This window comes from Augochlora pura, chromosome 3 (genome assembly GCF_028453695.1).
Source record: "Augochlora pura isolate Apur16 chromosome 3, APUR_v2.2.1, whole genome shotgun sequence".
NCBI lineage: Eukaryota > Metazoa > Arthropoda > Insecta > Hymenoptera > Halictidae > Augochlora > Augochlora pura.
In genome coordinates this window covers 17273154-17296428 of record NC_135774.1, presented here as the reverse complement: position 1 = coordinate 17296428, position 23275 = coordinate 17273154, and the positions used below count along the sequence as shown (strand labels likewise).

The following is a 23275-nucleotide window of genomic DNA, read 5'->3' as shown; positions in this document are numbered from 1 at the left end:
TTCATTCATTTTATTGATAGAATTATTTCAAGCATGGTTATACGGTATTTTCAAGTAGTTAAAATTATTCAACGTTCGTTTGTTGTATTTGACGAAGACAATTGTTATTTTACGCAAAGATCCGCAATCGATATGTAATAACAGATGATACGCTGTAATAACGCGAAGACAACAAGATTCAAATGGCTGCAATCTTTATATTGTGACAATGAAATCGTAATAACCTTATGAAATATATTATGTTTCTTTAACTGCATAAAGTGGAGAACATGACGCAAACACGGCGAATATTTGAGTCATAAATGGACATATGCGTCAGAAGCGGTGCCGAAATTCTGTGTTTATCGCAACAATAATTATAATTGGAACTTTATGCGCTCGCCACGCAAATGGAAAAATTACTAACAAATACGTTAAAATAGAAGGAGAATTTAAGAACTAAATTTAAATTCAAAAACTTATTAAAATTATTAAGAGGAGACACAAATTATTTCACTCCTGTTTTTTTGCGATTTTACTTTATATAGAAACAATTCCTGGCATAATGAAAATGTTTCTAAAAGATATTTTTAGATAAGTTTAGATGAAAAATTTTTAGAAGATATTATCAAACTTGCTAAGGTTATTAAACAATATATACTAGTCACATTTAAAGTTAGATAATTGTAGAGTTGATAATAAGTTTATAAACTTTATAGACTATCTAAAAATTATCAATATTTATAATTATACTTGTAAAGAAAAGTTTTCTCCGTAGATTAAATGAATGAAATAAATTATGTAAAACAGTTGCTCTCGCGTTACAAACGTAGCACCCATAACCCATTGAAAATGGCAAAACATTTCATGCACCAAAAGCGCACACCAAAAAATGCGGCTCACCTTTAAATTTCTCAAGCATATTAATTGTATCCCGGCCGAAAGCTGTTTTAGGAAACTCGTCGCACGAGCCATAATCGGAAGCCACCTACACGCGAAGTGTCCTCTCACGATAGAACGGCTAGATTTCGGTGTCGGTCCAAATGATTTCCGGGTGACGAACGACCGATCGGCCGAAAAAACCGGGTCCACCTTGACGTCCGTCTGCCGTCCGACGATGATCTATTCACGATTCATCCGAGAGCATTTTTCCGAAGATGCACTGGTCAGATGAAGTGCATTGTGAAGAGGGCAGGGATGACCCCTTTCACTGTACCACGTTGCTACGGTCGTGTATATAAAGAGCCGAAGCATCTGACGAAGAAGCACAAGTACCAACCCATCTGCATCCTAACCGCTTCATCGCCGGTGTCCGTGTGACAGAGAGATTATGTTCACTATCAAGGTAGGTGCTCAGTCAGTAAGACACGCGGTGTACAGTAGCCCGCGAGATCTGGCTTTCATCGGCGAGAGAGACGAGTCTCGGTGAGTTAACGTTGTTAGCACGGGTTGTGAGTTATCGTCGGTGTTAGGCGAGTTCGTGGTCATTGATTCGCGTTGGTCACCCGAAGAAAAATTTCGTGGTTCGCGCCGGTCAGTCTTGCTTAGCTTCGTCGGACTGCATCGTTTCGAAGACCGTCGTCGACGGGATAGAGGATAGACAAGCACCGGTAGGAAAATCTCTAGTTTTTCATTCGAAATTCTACCAGCAGTTTCTTTTCTGCTGAACTCGTTTGCAACACTCTCGGGTAGATAAGGATTCGCGAGATAACACGTGTCGATAGTTCACTCTTCGAAGTCCATATCTTGTCCCGGCTCAAACCGAGACATCCTGTTTGTAATTGTATTTCTGAGGCCGGAGACTTGTGTAACTGTTAACTTGTTCCGAGCCAATCCGAAACATTTTGTTTCCTACTGTTTTTCCAAGGCTAGAGATTTGTCTGCAATTGTATTTCTGAGGCTAGAGATTTGTCTGCAACTGTATTTCTGAGACTACAGTCCGTGAAATAACAAATTGTTCTGACTCGATCTGAAGCATCCGTGATCTTAGAGACACGTCAAATTACTAACTTGTTTTCGCTCAGTTTGTAACACCTTGATTTGCAATCGTATTTCTAAGGCTATGGACTTTTGAAATTATTAACTCAAATATTTTATTTGAATTACTACACCGCGAATTTTACGCGTTTCTGATAAAAATGAGTAGAAGGAAAAGAAAGTGTTAAAACCATTAGAGTTTGAAAATATTGTCGCACTATTTTCGGATTATTAACGTTAAACGCGCCATAACTGATTTCCACTTTTCAATTTTAGAATTACTGAAATTACAAAGATACTTCTATAGGAAATTATTCACTAAATTGTTGTATCCAAACATATATTATAATAAAAATTTGCGCGAGTTCTAAGTAAATGCATTTCTGTAAGTTTCATAAGATGGGACAAAGTCATTGTTAGTGCTCGGTGCGTTTGGTGTTGAGCATGTTAAGTGAAGTGAATAAAATCCTGCTTTGCTTTAGTTTATTGCAATTAAGATAGATAAATTTTACTTCGCATAAAGATCCGCAGTATAGTAATCATAAGTTCAGTTTAACGATTTATATAATTACAAAATTTGCATAGAAAAATCTTCGAAATTAGAATACTAGATTTCATTGCTTAAAATCTGTAATGTTTTTAGTAATAACCTACATTAAAATAAGAATTATACAAATTCTAAATAAGTGCAATCTTTTAGCTATCGTAAGGTGCAGCAAAACCACTTTTAGTGCTTGGAGCCGAGCGTATTAATATTCGAAATAACAGAAATAAAGTTTTACTTTGCTTCAGCTTGTTGCAATCGAGGCGAACAATTTAAACTTCGCATGAACGTTCGCAATATATTAGTCAATTTTTGAGTTAAAAAATTTGCAAGATTCCTAACTATTTTCGTAGACAAATTTTCCAAATTTGAACATGAAATTTCATAGTCGAGTGCGTTATTGCTTTTGATTTCGATAATTTGTTCGTAATATTCTTAGTATTACGTTTCCCATTCCGCGTTCATCTTTTTTTTTTCGATTTTGGGACGCGGACAAGACAGATCATATAACGGCGCGCGTTTTTTCTGTGCCGTCGCGTACCATGAGGTCGCATGACACGTAAAAATCGCGATTTTCCGCGGCTTCGAAAACATCTAAATCTAATCGTGGCGCCCAGATAAGACTAAACGATGCGTGCAAATGTAATGCCCGAACGCCGCGATTTATTCGTAATCATTCGTAATATCGCGTTACGTTTCTCTCCTTTTTTCCACGCTCGTGTCATCGCACTGCGTGCGTGCGATAACGTTTCGCTATACGCTCGCAACATGGCGTCGTATTTGCCGAAATAGAATGCGCGAGATAAATGGGAAACATGAGTTTCCCCGCGTCAACGGAATATATTTTTTTTTTTATCAGAGGACGCCGTGAAAAATCGTCGAAACTCGATGCGACCGGCGGAATATTGTTTTTAACGTTATTCGAAGGCGGGCTGCTCGTTAATGCTGGAAAGCGATATTAATGTGACAAAGTTACGCGTGCCGATAATGACCCTACTGTATATTATACTGATCCGATAATGTGTAACTGATTTACCATCCCCCCTATCGCAATTTTCGCAAAAATCTTATCGCTCGCGGACTAAATTATACCGCGTAATCAATGCGTAAACATAATTTAAGGCCTTTCGACGACCACCTGTTTTTCGCAATAACTCTATCGAATTTTCCTCGCTATAGTTTACAATCTCGCTAAATGTTGTCGTCTCGTTTTATGTGTTCCTGAATAGACGATCTTCCAGATAACATTTTTAAATTCAGATATTGTACAATCCTGTTGTAATTTGTTGTGTTTAATATTGAATATTTTTATCGAAACTGAGAAAACTTTTAGAATTCGTTATTATCTTGTTATAAGCAGATCTGAGTGAAAATGAGTAATCAATTCAGACATATTCATTTTAGATTAAAATCCAATTGCAATCAAATTAAAATCTGAATTGAAAAATAAAAGATTGCAAAGTTTACTATTCATTTATATGATTTCAACCAGGTAGTTTATTTAGGAAATACCATAATATTGCATGTATATATGTTCAATATTACTTTATTTATTATAAGATCTGACCAAAAATAATTATAAAATCAACGACACTCTTTTTAGAGATTTCTCAAGTTTCGATAAAAATGACAAGGCAGTTACGATACGCATTGATCTCGACAGGCATATTTTCTTTGTCCTTTTACTTTCGGTTATCCTCATCTCGTTTGATGACATTTTGGCGGTGAACATGCACTCGGCTGTGGTGCATTTTGTCACCCGGTTTCGCCGTTTTCATGTTTGCTCGTCGACGCGCATCTCCGACCTTAAGCGCGCGAAGTACCATTTACTGGCGGAGCCGGCATCCTTTCGCCATAAGCGTATAGCATTTATCTTACGCAGGATTGGCGTCAGGACGACTCTACGACCAGTCTCCATAGAATATCGTTATTACCGTTATGTCACTCGCCGGTTGGATCGGTATTGTGACATTTCCATTCAGCCAGGTTCCATCGATCCCGAAACAGGAAATTCGAGCTTTCTCAAGATTCCCTCGAACGGATTTACGGCGAGTCAAATTGTAGGGAACGAAATTCTTTTGAAAGATTCCGCGATGGGATCCTCATTGTTCTTTTCATGTTCGTATCTCCTCGAATCGATCCGCCGCCGCGGCGGCGTTCCATGCGCAGGATTAAAAACGAGGCGTTCGAACGCGTTCATTAGCGATGCCGCGGCGATTGCATAAAATCGAAATTAACGGAATTCGAACGGGCTGAGGAGGGGGGGGGGGGGGGGGGGAACACGGGACGGGCGTGAAATTAAGAATGGAATTATCATAACAATTATGAAGAACGACGCGCGATTGCGCCACGGTACGTGTCGACACCTTTTTTTATGGAGGCAGGACAATTGCGAGGGAATAACACGCGACACCGATGAGGATCCCGAATGCCTCCGTACGCACACACGGGCTCCGTTCTGGATTCCTATTGTCAGATTTTTCGCATCGTTCCTTTTGTTCTGCCATACCCAATACGTCCGGTAATTATGATACTGACCTAAATCGATAATCCGTAGAAATTCAATGCGTCGTACATCTAGTATGACAACGAGTCGCATTACAATAATACCGCGCCGGTGCCTTTTTGTTTTACCGAACCCAAAATTGATTCGCCGACGATGATATCGCGAACGTCGATCGAAACGAGTCTTTTTCTTCGTTTATTTCCATGAACATAAAAATCGTAAGTGAAAATATTGCCAGAGTCGATTCTCCGTTGGAATAAATAATAACTATTTTATTTTGTTGGAGCACGCGAGGTGTAAGAAATAGGAAAGTATGCAGCGAAGGATTTCCCAATAATCGCGTGGATTTGAGCAATGTTATTATATAAGAGAAAAACATTGCCGATAGGAGCTGCAAGTTTACTGATTTTTATTGCAAGTTTGTGATTGAATGGTATGTCTGATTCGTAGTCATTACGTAAGCAAAGCTTATGATTAGAACGGCATCAAGTTATGGCACATTCGAGTGTTTACATTGACTGCATATTCATGAAAACATAATTGATGACTTTCCTCACGGAAGTTTAGTTTTACATTGTTAAAAAATGTGTATCTTGCATGTCGCTCATCGTTTTGTGCTCTGTACAGTTTACCGTGCCACAAATTCATAGCCCTATCATCTTCGTTCGCGCAATGAGCAAAGAACATGATTTCAATAATAATTTTACCGAGAAGCATTCACTCACTTTCTGTATTTAAATTCAATTCGTACATAAAATTTTATTGCAACATCGTCTCTTGTTAACATTGTTATTTAATACATTTATATAAATGCACATGTTATTCCATTTGCTATAGAACAGATTACAAAATAATGCTAATTACAAATCGAAAAAATATTCATTTTTAATTGCAGTGAGATGACGAAAGAAATTTAAATTATTTTCTCGATATTCTTTATTTTCTAATTATTCTAAAAAACAAGAGAATGTGTAAATATTGGAACAGGAACAATTTTTGTTAATAGTTAGATGAAATTTATATAGTTTTTAAACTTTTAAATATGCGATTCGTCATTTTGAAAGGTTAAAAGATATTCCTCTTCTTCGAAATCCACTCGCGTCGAATCGAAACACCTGGTTACGATTGCAGTCTAAGAACTCGATATCTTTGTATCCAATCAAATTACGTGTACAAGCACGCAATGACACGTGTTCCTTGCCGAAGCCACCATGCAATTCCGTCCGCGTGTAGTTTTATCGTAACGAATCGCCCAGTTGGCAACCGTAAAGCACAAAGTCCATTAGCAGCTTGGATATACCCGCGCAAACAATTATATCGGTACGTATTTTCTAACGCAGCGCGTGGTCATCGCGTGGACCGAGCGGAAAGTCAAGCATAGAAGATGATCGATTACCGCATCATCCCTCGCGATCGTTTGACATTATGAATGGAGACGCGTCTCCGCGCCTCTTTCATAATAGTCCGTCTTCGCGCGCGTCCCAAAGGACAAGTGGACGCGACGTCATTACCAGAACCGTAATTTCTCCTTCATTTCGTGCAACACTTGTGAAATTTCGCGGCGATTTGTCGTGTTGCCGGTCGGCGGGCGGTAATGACGGGTCCCCACGATCAATTAGCATTTCCAGCCGACAGTTCGTACAGGTCGCGCGGTCGATTCCCTTCGGGCGATAAGGATTTCGCTCCGCAGAAGCGTGAAACGATCGGCCCGCGTGCTCTTAACCGTGCCTGGTGATCATTCGCGCGGCTCGAACGTGAAAGAACGACCGATGGGAAACGCGGGAAAGAGACGGGAAACGGTTACAAGTGTCAGCCAGAATCCTCCCGTGCTGTCGAACCACTCTTTCCTTGTCCAACCTCTTCGTCCTGGTCGACGTCGTCGTTTGGCCTTCTGCACCTCTTCCATTGTCTGAACGGGTACACGACACGTAGGAAGTGATCGCTTGTTCCAGCTCGGTCATACGGTCAAGGAGAATCGAAATATCGATTACATTGTTACGGGAATGAAATCTTGTCCGGGATAAGGTTCTATTCACGTTCCATCGTTCCCCGTGATTGGCGGTCAGAAACACGTTACATGAGGAACTATGCGACTGGAATTTAATCCTATTTATAGAAGATAAGCCCTAAGCAGTTACCATTTAAGCGATCAGATCCCCGGCAAACCTTCCGGATCATTCGAACCAAAGTTTTCGATCGATTTGTAACGACTGCTGCACTTTGACCGTAAAGGGATGAGATAACGTAGCCGAGGGTGCTAAGCGTGCACACGAGATAAAGAGAATCCGCCGGAGTCATTTGGAACAGCGACTAACTTTTCGGTTTTCTCGAAACAAAATATCTTTTCAAGCTCGAACAATCGACTGTTCCTTAACCAGTTGGCTATTTTCGACGAGAGTGCTCATCGTGATAGAAAATGTTGACGAGTGTATCCGTGCTTTTTTTATATTCTTTATTAATTTATATATTCTACAAAAGTGTTGTATCTAATCAAGATATAAAGAAAATGAAACGTGTTCAATATAATTACAATAACTTACACGTTTTCCAAAGAGATTGCAACAGCTGACTGGTTAAAATGTGAAAAACAAGATGGTAATTTCGGATTTAACTCTTTAACACTGGAATTACCGAGTTTCGAGTACAATGAACATATATTGCTTTATAATAATGATAAAACATACTTACGCCAAGAATAATGTTTAGCACAACATATGCTCGACTAAAGAAGAAAAAATGTTAGAAAATGTAAAAGAAAAATTCATAAACCAGTCATTTTAACTGATTCGGTAGTTCTAGTGTTAAACACTTCAAATCTTCAAATTTATTTAATTCGATAGTATCAAATTCTGGGAATCATTCTTTTGTTACAATTTCCCTTCGCACAAGTCTGTAGAAATATTCATCACAGTGTATCATTTTATAGATGTAGTCAATCAAATCTCGTTCTACCTTATTTTTGCTTTGCTTTGACAGTGTCGAATGGAAGCCGAGAAGAAACGAAAGCGAGAAACATTTGCGCAAGTCAATAGAGAGCGACCTGTGCGTTTTGACACATCACACGCTGGTTTTTCGAACAACGATTTCGCTTGAAATGGATCCTCAAACTGGTTGTAGTTTGATGTCAAAAAATGATTTCTGCGTCGGATTCAATAGTTCCGTTTTCGAGTCTGCGTCTTTTCGGTTGCTCTCTGTCGGTGAACTTTTCCGCCTGCGAGCACGTTTCCACGGATCGTGTAGCCGGCAAACGGCAACGAAAAGGGATCGGATCGGGCTGACATTTAGGGCGCGGGATTTTTCGCGCGGCAGATTCACGGCTGATGGGGTTCTTGAATGAAATTACACGTTTCACGGACGTGCAGCGAAAAACGGGCACATTACGGCGTACCACTTTCGTTCCAGCATTACACTGTATTTCATAATGTCATTTGCCACTGATGTAACCGCGTCGTGCAGTTTCTAGGCATTATCATCTTCGCTTGCCCTTTGCAGACGTTCCACACAGCGCGCCACGCCACCGCGAGACGTTACTTTCACGAATTCTATGAATATTTGAACGAAAGGTTTTGCAAACGGCGTTAGGGGTCGGCATCCATTGTCCACGGGTTTCCCAGGCGCTACCTCTCTTTTCAGTCACGAAACAAAGAGCAAGTTGAAAACTCACGTTCCAATTAAACCTAATTGCCTCGGATACGTGCCCCACACGCCCAATGTTGAAGATCAACATCGATTCTATCGCCGCTGATTCCGCCGAGCCGGTTCGGCTGCGACTCGCGGGAGGCCTTGACGAATTGCTGCAACCTGCCGTTTCATTAAACGTTGCACTATGATTAAGATAATTGTGTACGCGGAAGGTATCGTTCAACGCGGCCGACATTGTTGTAGATAGAATGCTTAAAGAGGATCTTGTGTTCGCCCGAAAATTTCGTGCTTTAAACTTGAACTCTTCTGGCGAGTGTTTTCTCCTTCTGCGATATGAAGTTTCGCGTCGTTTTCGAAAAATAATTTGCCACTTTCAATTTTCGAGGCGAATGAATAACTTCAAAATCATTTGGAAGCACAAGATTTTTACTTGTGACAAAGTTGCTTTCTAGCTAACGATACTGCCATACCAATATGCACTGAATTAATGTGATTGAAATCTTCCATATGAGATTAGTATAATAAATGTAGTACAAAAACGGTAGAATTAGTACGAATCAGTAAAGTTTTTGTTTTATTATTCGATTCTCAGTGCTCGCAAATTTAATACATAATTCGAGGGTTGACTTGAATCTTCATACTGATTATTTACGTAAGCATTGCCTGTTCGTAGGTTTGAAATTCTACATTCGATTTTAAAATCTCGCCAGTAACACAATTTTCAAGCATCCTGTAGCAAGCGAGTCTTTCAAGAGATCATCAATTCTGTTCTCAGTTACTTTCCTCAGACTCTGTATAAATTGAAGATGACTAATCGTGCTTATTCAGACGACGAGATTAATATTCATTGTGTACGCGAACATGCAAACGGTGATGCGAGGTGAAAACCGTTCTACCTGTTGAATGGTGTAATAGCTCAAATCATTAGAATCATGGAAAGCTTCTTTAAGTTAGCAATTGTGTTTTGCCAACTTACTCTCATAGGATAAATAGGAAATATCTGGTTGCAGTGATCACGTTGTAAACGATTCGCCTTCACTATCCTTTTTGCAAGAAATTTCAAAACGATATCGTTCCATTACGCGAGTATAATAAATAGATCGCGGATCTTTGTGAAAAATAAAAATTATCTTGATCAATAGTAAAAACTCTAGCTAAATAAATATCCGCAATTGCTTTTAATAATGTCAATACATTAAGGAGAATGCGAGAACAAGCATCTTCCTGGTTTGACATTTTGCCTAATCAATTTGCCACAAACGCATAAAATCCACAGTCTGCCAATAACTTTATCAGCCGCGCGCGATGGGCCCTGATCAATCATTCCGTTTAGAGATATTCTTTATCCGTATAGTTCTGATCATTGTCTATTTATGCGCCACTCGCTGCTGATTGCAACGAGAACCAGACACGTTGAAACTGGTTTTACTTGCTATGCGGTGGCATCGCATTTAACGCGTTCCCCGTAAAATGTTTTCGGGTTAATTCGATTTCCGTCTCGATGATTCTGTTCCTCGAGCTGCGCCTTAATATTCAGGAGGCATTCCCGATTCCCCTTTTTGATGTAAAATAACCATGGTTCCAGGTGTTGGTGGCGGTCGTACTCTGTACGACAGGATCATTAGCTGCACCTCAACGACCTTCCGGCGGCGCTGACAAAGATGCAGTGATCACATCTCAACAGCTCGAAGTTAACTTCGATGGCAATTACGTCAATAAGTAAGCTGTTCTTTCTTCTTTTTCACTTTTCCCAGATGGACTGCATTAGACTAGAAAAGGGTCAAGGAGAAGCAAATGTGTCGCTGTTACGCGTGAAGCAAAGTTAGCGTATCTCGAATGCGCCGCTATCGATTCTTTAACCCTTTGCAGTCGGAGCCATTTTAACTGGAAATCCAAAATATTTTTCCAGACTTATAGTGTTTTCATTCGATACAACTTAGTGCATTTTATATATTATGAAATTGAATTTTGCGACGTGTGCAACAGTTAACAGTTCTTAACAATTTTTTGAATGTAAGTGACTTTCATAAAAATTATTTTGAAACGTGGCATGATAATTTTTAACGGCGCCTTGGAGTCGCCACTCGACTGCAAAAGGTTAAATTGGCAACGCGTTCTTCCGCGAAGAGTTCGGCGCGCAAACATATTTTTTCCGACAATGGAACACGACGACAATGCACGAAAAGAATCGAGGGCAACGTTACAAATGTTCGCCGGATATTTTCTTGGTCGACAAATCGCGGCGTATTGTGTTTATTCATCAGCGGCGCGGCAAGTTGTACGCAAAGTAATTACACAAGGTGAAAACAATAGACAGAAAATGATAGGTATCCGAGCCCAATGACACCGGCTTATTCACGTGATTCACAATTCTCGCCCACCGCAATCTCTGTTCTGCATAAGTACATTGTTATTCGGAGGCTGAACCAATCGCTACTGTGTGTTTGAACGTTTATTGATGCTTCTCCTTTAATTACGTGGCCGTCCCTTTTTTGCATACCGCGCGGAGAATCGATAATTAATACCTCCACATTGGCATTCGAATTTTCATGGAGAATTTCATAGAAAATTATGGTAATCTACTGCAGGCGAGACGACAGTTCTTATTCGACGCGTTTTTAGGCGTTGGAAACGCAGGACAAATTGAACATCATATATTTTGTCGATAATTAGTTGTTAAAATCACCTGGAATATTTAGGTGAAACTAGATCAAATTATGTAACAATGATTATTGAGATATGCATACTAAGAACAAGTGCCATTGAGTTATTTAATATCGAATAGAGTTATATTCCTTACAGTGCCTTTAGTTTAATTCTATTAAAAAACTTTGGTCTATTAGAACCTGTATACAATTTATAATACGAATATAATGTAATATAATCTGAACGATATTTGCATAATATAAATACGATATATAGTCGTATAAATAATATAAAAAGCAGATGGTTAGTTTACTGTACTTTCTCATTTCGGCCGGCACAGAAATGGTTAGGGCTAATTTCATTTTAACATCTGTCGTTCCATTACCTGGAGGAAGTATGCAAAGGTCGATCAGAACGTCAGTCACCGTTTCTCCCGGTAACGTTACTCTAATGTAATCAATTGGTCGATCATTATTCAGCTTCGAGACGAGCAATGGCATCAGTCACCAAGAATCAGGCCAGCCGAAGCAAGTAGACAACGAGACGCCGGTGGTCTCGCAGGGTTCGGATTCTTACACGGCGCCGGATGGTCAGCAAGTGAGCATCACGTACATTGCTGATGAGAATGGTTTCCAAGTGCAGGGTTCTCACATCCCCACGGCACCGCCAATACCGCCAGAGATCCAGAGGGCACTCGAATGGAACGCGGCTCACCCCGAGGAGGACGATGGCGGTCAGCCACGACCACCTGGCCGAGGTTCGTCTTTCTTACTAATCTAATCACTGTCGAACCCTTCTATGCTCGCCATCGCCAACTTCTCACGCGGGGCACCGTACTGCTAATGAGTTCCCTCGTATTTATATAACCGTGAAGAGCCTCGAACACACTTGCCTCGAAAAGGGCACTATTCTTTCTTCTAAACTTAGGATTTTTAAGATCTAATGATTTCGAGTTGTAATCGAGACTAATTCTTGCTTTTCGAATTGGAAAGTTCCGCGGACGGATTCAAAGAATTTTAGCTGCGAAGAAAAATCATTATTTCTAGTAAAATCAGATCTCTTGTGATCAAATACGTGAAATAACTTTAATTGGAATCTTCAAGTTAATTTAATTTAGATCTGTAGCCTAACAAGTAGCTAAATTATTATTTCAGAAAGATAATGTCGCGCTAGATAAATGTTATGGAAAAAGTGCGACAGTAAAAGACTAGTAACGAGGCACAGTATTATAATTCTCTCTCGATGCAATTGCGCTGCTACAGTTACGTGATTAGGTAGCTACGATTTTACGATCGTCTAATTGCCTCCGTTTTAATGGCACAGACGAAACGAATCGGTAGAAGGACACGGCAGAAGGTCGACGAAACGTAATCGGAAACGAAGAACACTGTTCTCCGGATAATACGAACGATTTCCATGAATACATTAGATCGTCGTAGTCTCGTGCATACTTTTCACGGATAAATGTTTGTTTCGCAGGTTAAATATGCCACCTATACCTCAAACGTGACCTGATTTCGAGCCAGCTTGCCATGGACAGAACCGACCCCAAGCCTCCGAATGCAACCATAAAAATAATTAATAGTGTGGTATATTAATCTAGGATTATACGTAACAAAAAAATATCACGGCGCGAGCCAGCCGCATATAATAACTATATACTTCTGAGATTCTTTATCTTACATGTATAGACGAAAGTAATGCGCACTGTTCGGCAGTTTACGACAGGATCGTGCTCATGCGCGCACGCTGCTTTCACACGTAAAACGCGGAAAAAAAGACGACGCTATCGCAGCTCCGAGGACGCGTATCGAGCGTCGATAGTATATTATATTATATTACGTATACTTTAACTTGTGATTTTTGTATATAAATAAAAAGCGTTTTGCCGAAGAAATCGTTCTGTTCATCCACGTAAAACGTACCCACGACCGTTCCCAAAATTCTTCTCTTTGTTTTTGAATGTTACGCGTCGATTGGCTAGAAATTCAATTCAAAAATTCATTATCAGATTTCGGAGGATGCAGAAAGGAATTATCACTAGACTGCAGATTCTATGCGTTTTTAATAACGAGCAGGTACCGCTCAAAGCAGTAGACATATGAAATGTATTTAACGCTTTATTTGTCACGTAAACAAAGCTCTACAGTTTTTCTTTAAATAATAATTTCCAAAAAACGTGTTACATTATATTAGTCGAAGCAATTTGTGGGATTATAAATGAAATTATTATCACTGTTGAATAATCTCTTTTCTTAATTTGAAAGAAGGAAGAACTCTTGATCCACAATTTTAAAATGATTGTTAGAAAATTATTGTTAGATGAAGTGTTAAAAATGTCAAGTTTTAGTTTATTCAAACTATTAACCCTTCAACAGGGATCTATGTGGAAATCGCGTTTTGAATATTTTGCACAGAATTTAAACAATTTAAAATTTTTTGAAACTCTTACTTTTCTGTTTTTTTTTTTAATATTATTTTTAGACCGCATAGCAAATAAAACTAATCTAGTTCAGTCTTTTGAAATGGATGCAAACAATTTTTATTTATTATATATAATACTATGATAAATCTTGACTTTTCAGTTTTGATCGCGTTATATAAATTATTTTGACATTTGCAAGAATTTTTAAATTCTAAATACTAATTGTTAAATATATGCAACGTCTTCGCATGCATCAATCTTAATATTTTTAAGAAGCAGACAAATGTAACAAGTTCTATATTATTATTTTCATCAATTTGCAAAACCATTGTAGGAATATTCACAGCATAAATGTTTTGTAAAAGATGCTTTCCAACGAATGCACGTTCGAAGATTAATCTCGTCGTCTGTCCTTGATCAGTATAGTATAGGATACCGAGTACAACACACGTAAAGGAATTTGATCGGATTTGCATAAAGCTAAAGACATTCCATATCCCCAGAGGTAAAGAAATTGAGGTCGAAGCATAGTCTGCAGCAGAAACAGAGATTCAATATTTAATGCTTCGGGGAAAAGTTTGTCGTTATGTCATTGTCGTAGATATTTGCAGAATTAACGTATATTTTCCGCAATTGAATTTCTTGTATATCAAAGTTAAACGACAACGGATGTTCGTTGAAATTTCCATTAAAATATCTTCAGCAGCTTTGGCGCCTTCTCAGATTAAATATCAAAGAATTTATCTGTATATGTAACTACACGTGCCCATGTATCTTTTTTATTACGATTATTAAAAGGACAACGAATTGGGTCAAATGAAAGCTGCAGGAGTGATTCATGAAATAATTAATCTCTCAAAGTCCCCTCCATATAACTCTTCCGTGAGACCTCCTTTGAAACTTACACTATTTACATTTCCATAGCGACTGAAATTTCCCGAATATTCATGCGACTCTATGTTTCATAATTTTCAGAAGCTCACAAAGGAAAGGCGTAGGATAAAATAACCTGTAGCACGATCTGTCTCGATGTTTTCATCTTTGAAAACCGTCGGAACTAGAAATAAAAGCTTGCGATCGTGGCACTCTCCTCTCGCATAACTGAATAATTTCTACAATAATATACGCACAAATTGTTCCACTTTCAGATGCATACATATTGATCGAGACCATGTGTCGAGACTGTTATTCAATTCTACGACACGCTTTAAATTAAATTCTAACATGTTTCCATAGAATTAAGTTTGCGATAATCGGTGCCAAATGCACATGGCGCAGAGTAGTATTAACACGCGAGATGCAATCTCAACATTCGACACTGTAAGCAAACATGTAAACCCTTTTCCAAGCAAGCATATTGATTTTCTTAAAGAATACGTCCATGTTATATTCTGAGCTCGATACATTAAAATTTCTTTTTATTTATTCTTGATGTATGGAACGCTTAACAGAGAATCAGAAAGCCAGACTATGTATAAAAACCAATAGAAACTTATTTTAAACATAAAAAGAAATGTTGATAAGAATGTTTGAAATATGATGATGTTGGTTTATTTCCATTATTTAATGTACATGTTGCATTAGTCGAAATAATCATTTCTAAGATAGTAATTACACAATTCAAATATATTTGTTCTACGTAATTTCTTTTTATTTATTGTACATATACTTCTCGTCTCTTACCTACATGTACTTATAATTTACTAACTTTTATTATTAATTTACTATTAATTCACTAACTACCTTTTGTTTCCCTGGTCACTTTTTTTTTGTTTCATTCTTACCCTTCCTTATTTTCTTTTACTATTTGCTCTTTAAAAGAAAATCAAAAGAATCATATTTGGTAAAATAGTACTTTGTTCTTCCAATTTTCTTTTGCACACTAAATTTTATTTTTACATTACTAGTGTTATTATTAGTCCTTGAAATACAAATGGACATTTTGTTAAGGAAATAGAATTTAATATTTATTAATTAATAACGTCAAGGAAAATTTAGAATTCTGAAAAATACTGACTCTTTAATTTTATATACTCATTGTATTGTTTATAATAACTTCTATGTATACTTTGAAGCATTCTTTGTGATTATTGTAAAATCATTTATGTATCATGATGTAAAATAATGTATTTACTAAGATATAAAATAAAATGATGTATATGCCAAGGTGTAAAATAAAATAACATAGGCGTATGATATATTTATTGTTCTACAGTAATATTAATAAAATAATATACGTAATGTTATAATGGAACATGTTCCCATATGTTAAAATCCTGCAAAATATGTTAAAGACTAGTTTACACCTGTTTTGGACAGACTGCACGTCTGCATGTGACAGTTAACTGAAGTTCAAATAGCGCGTCCTGGAAATGGAATCTTCAAGTTTTAACTGTTTCAAGAGAAAACTGTAGCTTGCTAAATGGTAAATTTTTCCAACTTAAATTTTGTATATTTAGACTTGGATTTTTCTCCAGCAGTAAAGACTCATTTGAACAATGAATATTTAAATGCCTTAAAGAACTATTATGAATTTTCTTGTCACGAAAACAGTACGATAATTCTGTGGCTGTTTATTAGGTTTATTAATTAATTCAACTCTGCAGTGAATTCAGTTGAATTTTTCAAAACTTAATAATACTTAATTATAACTTTTTCTTAATTTAATTAATAATAATAGTTAATTTATGAAAAAGACATGGTAGATTTCAACTAGAAAGACGCCTGATTTCGACTATTTGTTATGTTTATGTTCTCACATGCAATCTCGTTGATTGTAAAAATACTTAAATAAAAGACGAATGAAAATGAAAACTCATTCAGAATTGTTCGCAGCACTGTAAATAAAGATCAAGGCAATTTTAACAAACGAAACTCGTGACGTTTTAGCCAGTATTAACTGACGGGGGAAAAGAGTACATATTTTGCATACCTATAGCCCAAGTGTGTACACAGCCGAGTCATGTTTAATTACCATTGACCCGTCATTGTATTACACACTTGCAAGATGATGCACCGTTTTTTAAGTGTCCTTCTCCGCCGCTCCTAACCACCGATAAAGTGTGTCGTGAAATAAAGAGGTGACTGATGGTTTACTTGTTGCGACGAAAGAACTTGGGCAGCACTGCGTCATGTGTAAAACCTTACACGACGACGTGCATACGCAAAAGTCCCTAATTCCGTTCGTGTTCACTATGCTCCCCCTGACAGGTAATTTTTCACAAACTATTCTAACGCGAGAAAAGGTCACTTCGGCACAAAATTAATCATTTTCACTTATTGTTGCTTCCATTTACGAGACACTTACTACGCCTCTTAAGCAACGTTGCAGTTGACACGTAATGTAACCCAGAGTTAAATCATTTATAAACAACAGTTCTTAATTTTGATTTTTAATAGATTTTATAAATTTTATAAATTAAATAGATTTATTTAAAAATTCGAACTAAAGTGAAAAGAACATTTGTCTTGTAAGTGGGGAATTGTTATGCAATTTGATTTATTATTGTCTAATAACATTAAAATGATTTTCGCGGTGTCTTAGAGTCCCCCCTCGACTGCAAAGCTTCGACTTTCTAGTTTCAGTTTTATTAATTCAATGATTTCGACATCGTGAAAATTTTTATTCATAATTGTCTTTTTAGCGGTAAATAAGAAAACGAAATATAAGAATTGCGTGCAACTGAATTCACGAAATCTGTAATTTCGTTAATCAGGCGATTATTCGTAATTCTTTCGTGACGCGTGTGTAACGTGCTGTTTTCGGTTCATTTTCTTTCAACGAAACGTCGCCGAGTTAATACGCTTGTTTGACTGGTAATTGGTTATTATTTAAAGACGAGCGTGTATATATTTATAGTGCAGGATAATTGACGACATAGGTGCGGATTGATTGCAGGTTGCTCGTCCCGCAACCTGGCCGGAAAGGTTCCCTTGAATACGTGATACCGGTCATACGAAGGCTGAACCGGTATCACCGAGTGACATTTGACGGAAAATGTCGGTGATAGCGAAGAGTACTTCTAACTATAAAAGGTGGGAGCAGTAGGCGTATGGTCGTCAGTACGATTTTGCACGCGATATCTGGAAAATCTAAGCCCGAGGTACATGTGAACCGGCAGCCTCTAACTGAATCCAAATTTATTCGCGGAGCGAGAACACTTTGAAAATACGCACAAAGAATTTTTTAGTTACCTTAAACATTCTTGTGATCGGTGTCGTCCACGTTCTTTTTTTATTAAGTTGTGAGGAGCTTATAATATCAATTTAGAATTCATTGAAGCTGTCAATTAAACAGAATATTCTTAACGAAAAGAACTATTATTATATTGTTGTAAAAATAATATAGTTATGTGCAATTTGGGACGAAAGCGTTTACTATAAAGTGGAAGATGCAATTCTGCACGCAGATTGTTTTTATTATCCTGAACATTCTTGTGATCGGTGTTGACAATGTTCTTTTTTGTTATTAAGTTGTGAACAATTTATAAAAGTATTGTACAATTTATTGAAGCTGTCAATTAAATAGAAGATTCCTGACAAAAAAGATATAATTATGATGTTACAAAAATTATACAGTTATGTAGAATTTGGGACAAAAGCGTTTAGCATAAGAAGGAAGATGTAATTTTGAGGTTATTTATAAAGCTAGTAAGAAATATTTGATTGTTTACTAATTAGTGGGTCGTAGCGTAAAGAATAAAGGTTCTTCTTTGTCAGTGATGACTGGCACATATTGCTAAAAAAGTAATCTAGCAATATCAAGTTTCTCTAGCTGAACAAAGGAAAAAGATCGTGCCTTTCTATGATACTTCTTCACACTCTATCATTCTCGTGAAACATTTTCTTATTAACTCACTCATTTTCAGGTTTGGAAACTGTCCAGTTTTCAATGTCGGTTGTGTTCGAGTGCGATACATTTTTTTTTAAATTTGAGATTACAAATAAAACTTAATTGGTTGAGTGAAAGCGTGAATTTAAAATGAAAAGAAACTGCAGGACGATATTTTGTGCTACCGTTTTTTAAAAAAGTACACGACAGCTAAAATAATTTGTATCATTTTATTAGTTGATATATTTGTATAATTTTAATATTTGGTATATTTATATAATTTTAATAGTTAGTATATTTATATAATTTTAATAATTGGTATATTTGCATAATTTTCCAAATAAATTTTATTTATTACAATTATTGAGATATAGACTTCAAAATATAGACTTTCTATAACTGATTTTAATTTCATTTAATTATAATATAACTTTATTGTTATGGTAGTTCTATTTAGATAAAATTCGAAAAATCTAATACTGTCTGTAAACTTTTAAAAGTAATCACTATCCTTTTCAAAGATGATAAATTGACTGTATCATGATATAAAATTGCTACATAGAAAAAGAGAAAGTCTATCCAAGCTACTAAAGAATACTGAGGAACATAAACGCCGCTGCTATACAGAAATGTTAATGATATAAACATGAAAGGAGAATAAATACACTAAATAATTAAATAAAAAATTACTATAATCATCGAATGACTAGAATAGAAGGGAAGCACTAAGTGGAAAATAAAGAATCCAAGTGTGGTGTTTGACTCATCATTTTAATTGTCTTATTTGAGTGAATAATTACACTTTAAACATTGCATTTTTTCGATAATTTGAATCGAAATTAACTTTGTCATAACTACCAAACAATTAACTGTGAGGTAATTTTTACACCTTTCAATGAATCTAGCTCATAAGAACGAAATTTTCAGCAGGCATATATTATAATTAGCATTATTATTATTTAATTAGTATGCGTATGCATTTAAATATTCACTCAAACAAAAAATTTAATAGATACGAGTTTTACCAAGCAATCAAAATAATTGCAAAAATCTTGACAATTGTTTACTAAATTATATTTGAAAAAAGTTCGTCACTTATATTTTCATCCAAGCCATATGTTTGAACAACAAAACGTATTCTACGAATGAGTCAATCATTGCAAAGTTGCACGACTTTTTCTATCCCTGAAATTAGAATGATCGTGGTTCCATTATATTGCTCTGATAGAAGGGACTTTTTTGCAGGGAGACTTCTCGTGTTCACGTCATGTACGCTCGTACGATATTCCTTTTGAACATGATGTGTATGGCGTTAGCCGCGGACAAGCCGATTCCCATCATCAGTCAAAGCCAAGACATCAGCCCGGACGGCAGTTTCTCGACGAAATGGGAGACCGGGAATGGGATCTCCGTTCAAGAAGAAGGCATCTTAAAAAACGCCGGCCAGAAGGACGCGGAGGCCGAGGAGGTGCGCGGCTCGGCCTCGTGGACCGCGCCGGACGGCACCAAAATTAACCTCGGTTGGCTGGCCAACGAAAATGGAGCCACTTTCGACGGCGCGCATTTACCGACGCCACCGCCGCCGCAGCCGATACCGCCGCAGATCCAACGCGCCCTCGACTGGATAGCCGCCCACCCCGACAAAGACGCGAAGAATAGATTGTAATTTTGCATGACGTTCCATTTCGGCGAGATAACATTTTACGAACGTATCCGGCGCGGGGTCGCGTCCTCTTCTCGAAAACGGACCGGGAGGCTGAACCTTCGACGCTGCCTTCGCAGGAACGCGCGTTTTCGGAATTGTTTGCACCGCGTGTCCCGGAAAATTCATCCTTTCCCAGTGACTGAAATTGTTATTATAAGCAAGCCGACACTAACCAGTCTTTGTTATTCCGTCATAAACGGACTGCGGATTTTTATGAGAAATAAAATTAATCTGCACGAATTGTTCGATACCGGAGCTACGTGGACGTTTACCTTTGTTCCTGATAATTTTAACAAGATAACTGTTATAATAAGATAACTGTTCTTTCAAATTCTTGAAATGTTTTTAACATTTTGCGTTCGATCTACACTGTTTCGTAGCGAAATCCGCAGTCTAGTCGTAAGTGTTTCACATTTAGGGTTTACTTGTTTACATGTGAGAGTAGAATAAATTCTTTAACTGTATTAACTGTGTTTTTTATTGCGTTACAAAAAATTGTACGATTTTTATCTTTGACGCATTTGATTATTTTGAACTGCTATGTTTTCGCAGAAACGAATGCGATGATAAGCAGGAGAACAATTATTACAAAATTTTTACAAGATTCATGGGGTAATAAGTGATTATTTCTTTACGTCGAAACATTGAATACGTCAATCGGAAAATATTTTTCTAACAAAACAATAATGTTTTTATGAAAGTATTTAGCTAGGAAAACTGTGAGGACAATTATTAGATTGCAAAATAGAAATATATTACATAAATTGTAAGAAGAAGGAATTACACCAACATGAATTTCTTCTTTCCGCAGTTTTAATGAGTGGCAAATATCATGACGATATTATTAAATTATAGTAACATCTTCATGGTTTTATAGTTAATATATATTAATTATTCTTATCATAAATGGTCTAATTATTACAGTACTGTGTTTGTGTATCTATGGTTACAAATTGCGAATTTAGGTGAATTTAAGTGACTTTCAGTGCCGACATAAATTTAGTTTCTGATAAAAATATGTTTATATGAAAAATTTCTTAACGGAATACTGTTCGCTTGCATTTATAACATCGGCGACTGAATAATGACCATAACTCGAAGAAGTTCGAACGCGATGTCGCCCACGAAGACCGAAACGCAAAACGACCACCCATCAATAAAAGTAAAATTTGTTTACTCGATAACTGTTCCACGAATCATCATTAATCGACTGCAGATATTCTTGTAGTGAATTAAATAATAACATTGTCTAACATCGTGCATCGACAATCTCTGACAATGGCTACTTGATAATTTTGTAATTATATTTATTTTTGTAATAATCCGAATTATAATTTTGATATTTTATGTTTAAAATTCCAAGGCATATTGTATTTTCTCACTAAAAATAATCAGAATTATAATTTTGATATTTTCTCGTTAAAATTTCAAAGCATTCTCTTACTGAAAAAATGTTTTAAAATGGAAATACCACTGACCCGGAACGACTGTTTCATAGCCACATTTTCGTTGATTTTAATCTGCAGCCAAAAGTGGTTGCCTGATATAGATTGATATTTTAAAAGATTTTTAAAATTTTAATCCCTAAGAGAATCTTAATCTATAATCTAAAATAGAATTTTAAAACACCTGCAAACTCCTAGTTATTTGTTTGCCTTCGTATATCGTCTATCTCCTTGAAATCTGTATTTCGAAAATAGTGGCTGCCACATGTGTGAAGTAAGGTATCCAATTATTTGATATCGACGTTACGAGATTTGCACAATTTTGATTTCGAACTGTTCGCCGGAAAGGGCGCACAGAGTAAATATTAAGTTGAATTGTTAACATATGAGTGTTTGTTTGCATATAGACGACCTATGGGGTAGAACGTAAACAATCGATGTTTCCCTTTTTGTGCACCTAGATTCATGATATCGATCCCTATGCACTGGTCCCTACCGAAAGCAACGTATATAAAGCATAGCTCGTTGACATTTGTCTGATAAATCTAATTTTTTTATTACTCTTCACTTTTTTCTCGTCAAATAACAACTCGAAGACACTATTAAAAGTTGTTGTATCATCTTACAATGTAATTTTAACATTATCTTTGACTATATTTAAAAAGCGATAGTATGATGCATGAGTCACAAAATTCAATTTCATATGTATAAAATGCACTGGGTTATAGAAAAATATTATAAATATTATTTTGGATTTTGAATTAAAATGGCTCTGACAGCAAAGATTTAACAATACTCCATCATAAACTGTAGATATCGTGTAGTATAGCATAATAGAAATAACATACTTTATAACATACAGTTTTATATAATAAGAAAAAAATTTCATTCGAAAATCTTGAAAAATCAGTTAAGGCAATATGACAGCAGATTATATTTCTGCTCAAAATCAGCTGATTCCCACGAGCATTAGAATTTGATTAACTTACACTATCGATCACTTCCATCGTTTCTATCGATCAATCAAATCGGTACCCATGATTTAGAGCTACTCTGTACGCAACGTATAAACAAACGTTAGATGAATCGAGGAATCAAAGGAATGAGAAAGAGAGAGAGGCTCTGATCGGACATACGATACGGAATTCAATGGAGGAGTTTAGGAAGGAGGAAGAAGACAGAATGATCGGAGAAAGTTGTAGTTTACGGTACGGATTGAGTGTGACATGTTTATGCCCGAACGTGGGTGGCGATCGAAAGAAGAAATGATTGGGACTGATAATATTCAATTAAAGCAACGCATATTTAGACACATATATTATTTTTCATACTACCGTAGATAAAACAAGATCAAAATCTTTATGTCATAGAATTACGTAAATAACGCGGTAATGTATAGTAGTAACTTTTTGTTACTGTGCAAGATAAAATACAGTTGTTACAAATAAGTGTTAGAAAACTATTAAATTAAAGGAAATGGAATGTATAAATATAGCATTAAATATTTATTTGTTTTAAGTAGAAGGCAAATATTCTAATAATCAAGAAAGTTAATAAATAGGGATTATGTAAGAG

General features: G+C 36.6%; 2 protein-coding genes across 2 annotated transcripts; both read left to right on the top strand.

The window, feature by feature from the left end:
• Positions 1 to 1215: 1215 nt before the first annotated feature.
• On the top strand, positions 1216 to 13191 carry Cpr14 (cuticular protein 14). Its single transcript, XM_078176503.1, has 4 exons — positions 1216 to 1324; positions 10234 to 10367; positions 11774 to 12051; positions 12774 to 13191. Exons 1-4 carry the CDS (start codon positions 1310 to 1312, stop codon positions 12776 to 12778), a joined length of 432 nt encoding a protein of 143 aa, XP_078032629.1. The 5' UTR covers positions 1216 to 1309; the 3' UTR covers positions 12779 to 13191.
• A 4599-nt stretch (positions 13192 to 17790) lies between these two features.
• LOC144478898 (endocuticle structural glycoprotein SgAbd-8) lies at positions 17791 to 20719 on the top strand. Its single transcript, XM_078197253.1, has 2 exons — positions 17791 to 17822; positions 19796 to 20719. Exon 2 carries the CDS (start codon positions 19818 to 19820, stop codon positions 20214 to 20216), a length of 399 nt encoding a protein of 132 aa, XP_078053379.1. The 5' UTR covers positions 17791 to 17822; positions 19796 to 19817; the 3' UTR covers positions 20217 to 20719.
• The last annotated feature ends 2556 nt before the right edge of the window (positions 20720 to 23275 follow it).

Coding starts and splice junctions, on each gene's coding strand:
- Cpr14 (XM_078176503.1), top strand. Junction 10,368..11,773: donor GATGGCAATTACGTCAATAA/GTAAGCTGTTCT, acceptor ATCATTATTCAG/CTTCGAGACGAGCAATGGCA.
- LOC144478898 (XM_078197253.1), top strand. CDS start 19,818: ATGTACGCTCGTACGATATTCCTTTTGAACATGATGTGTATGGCGTTA.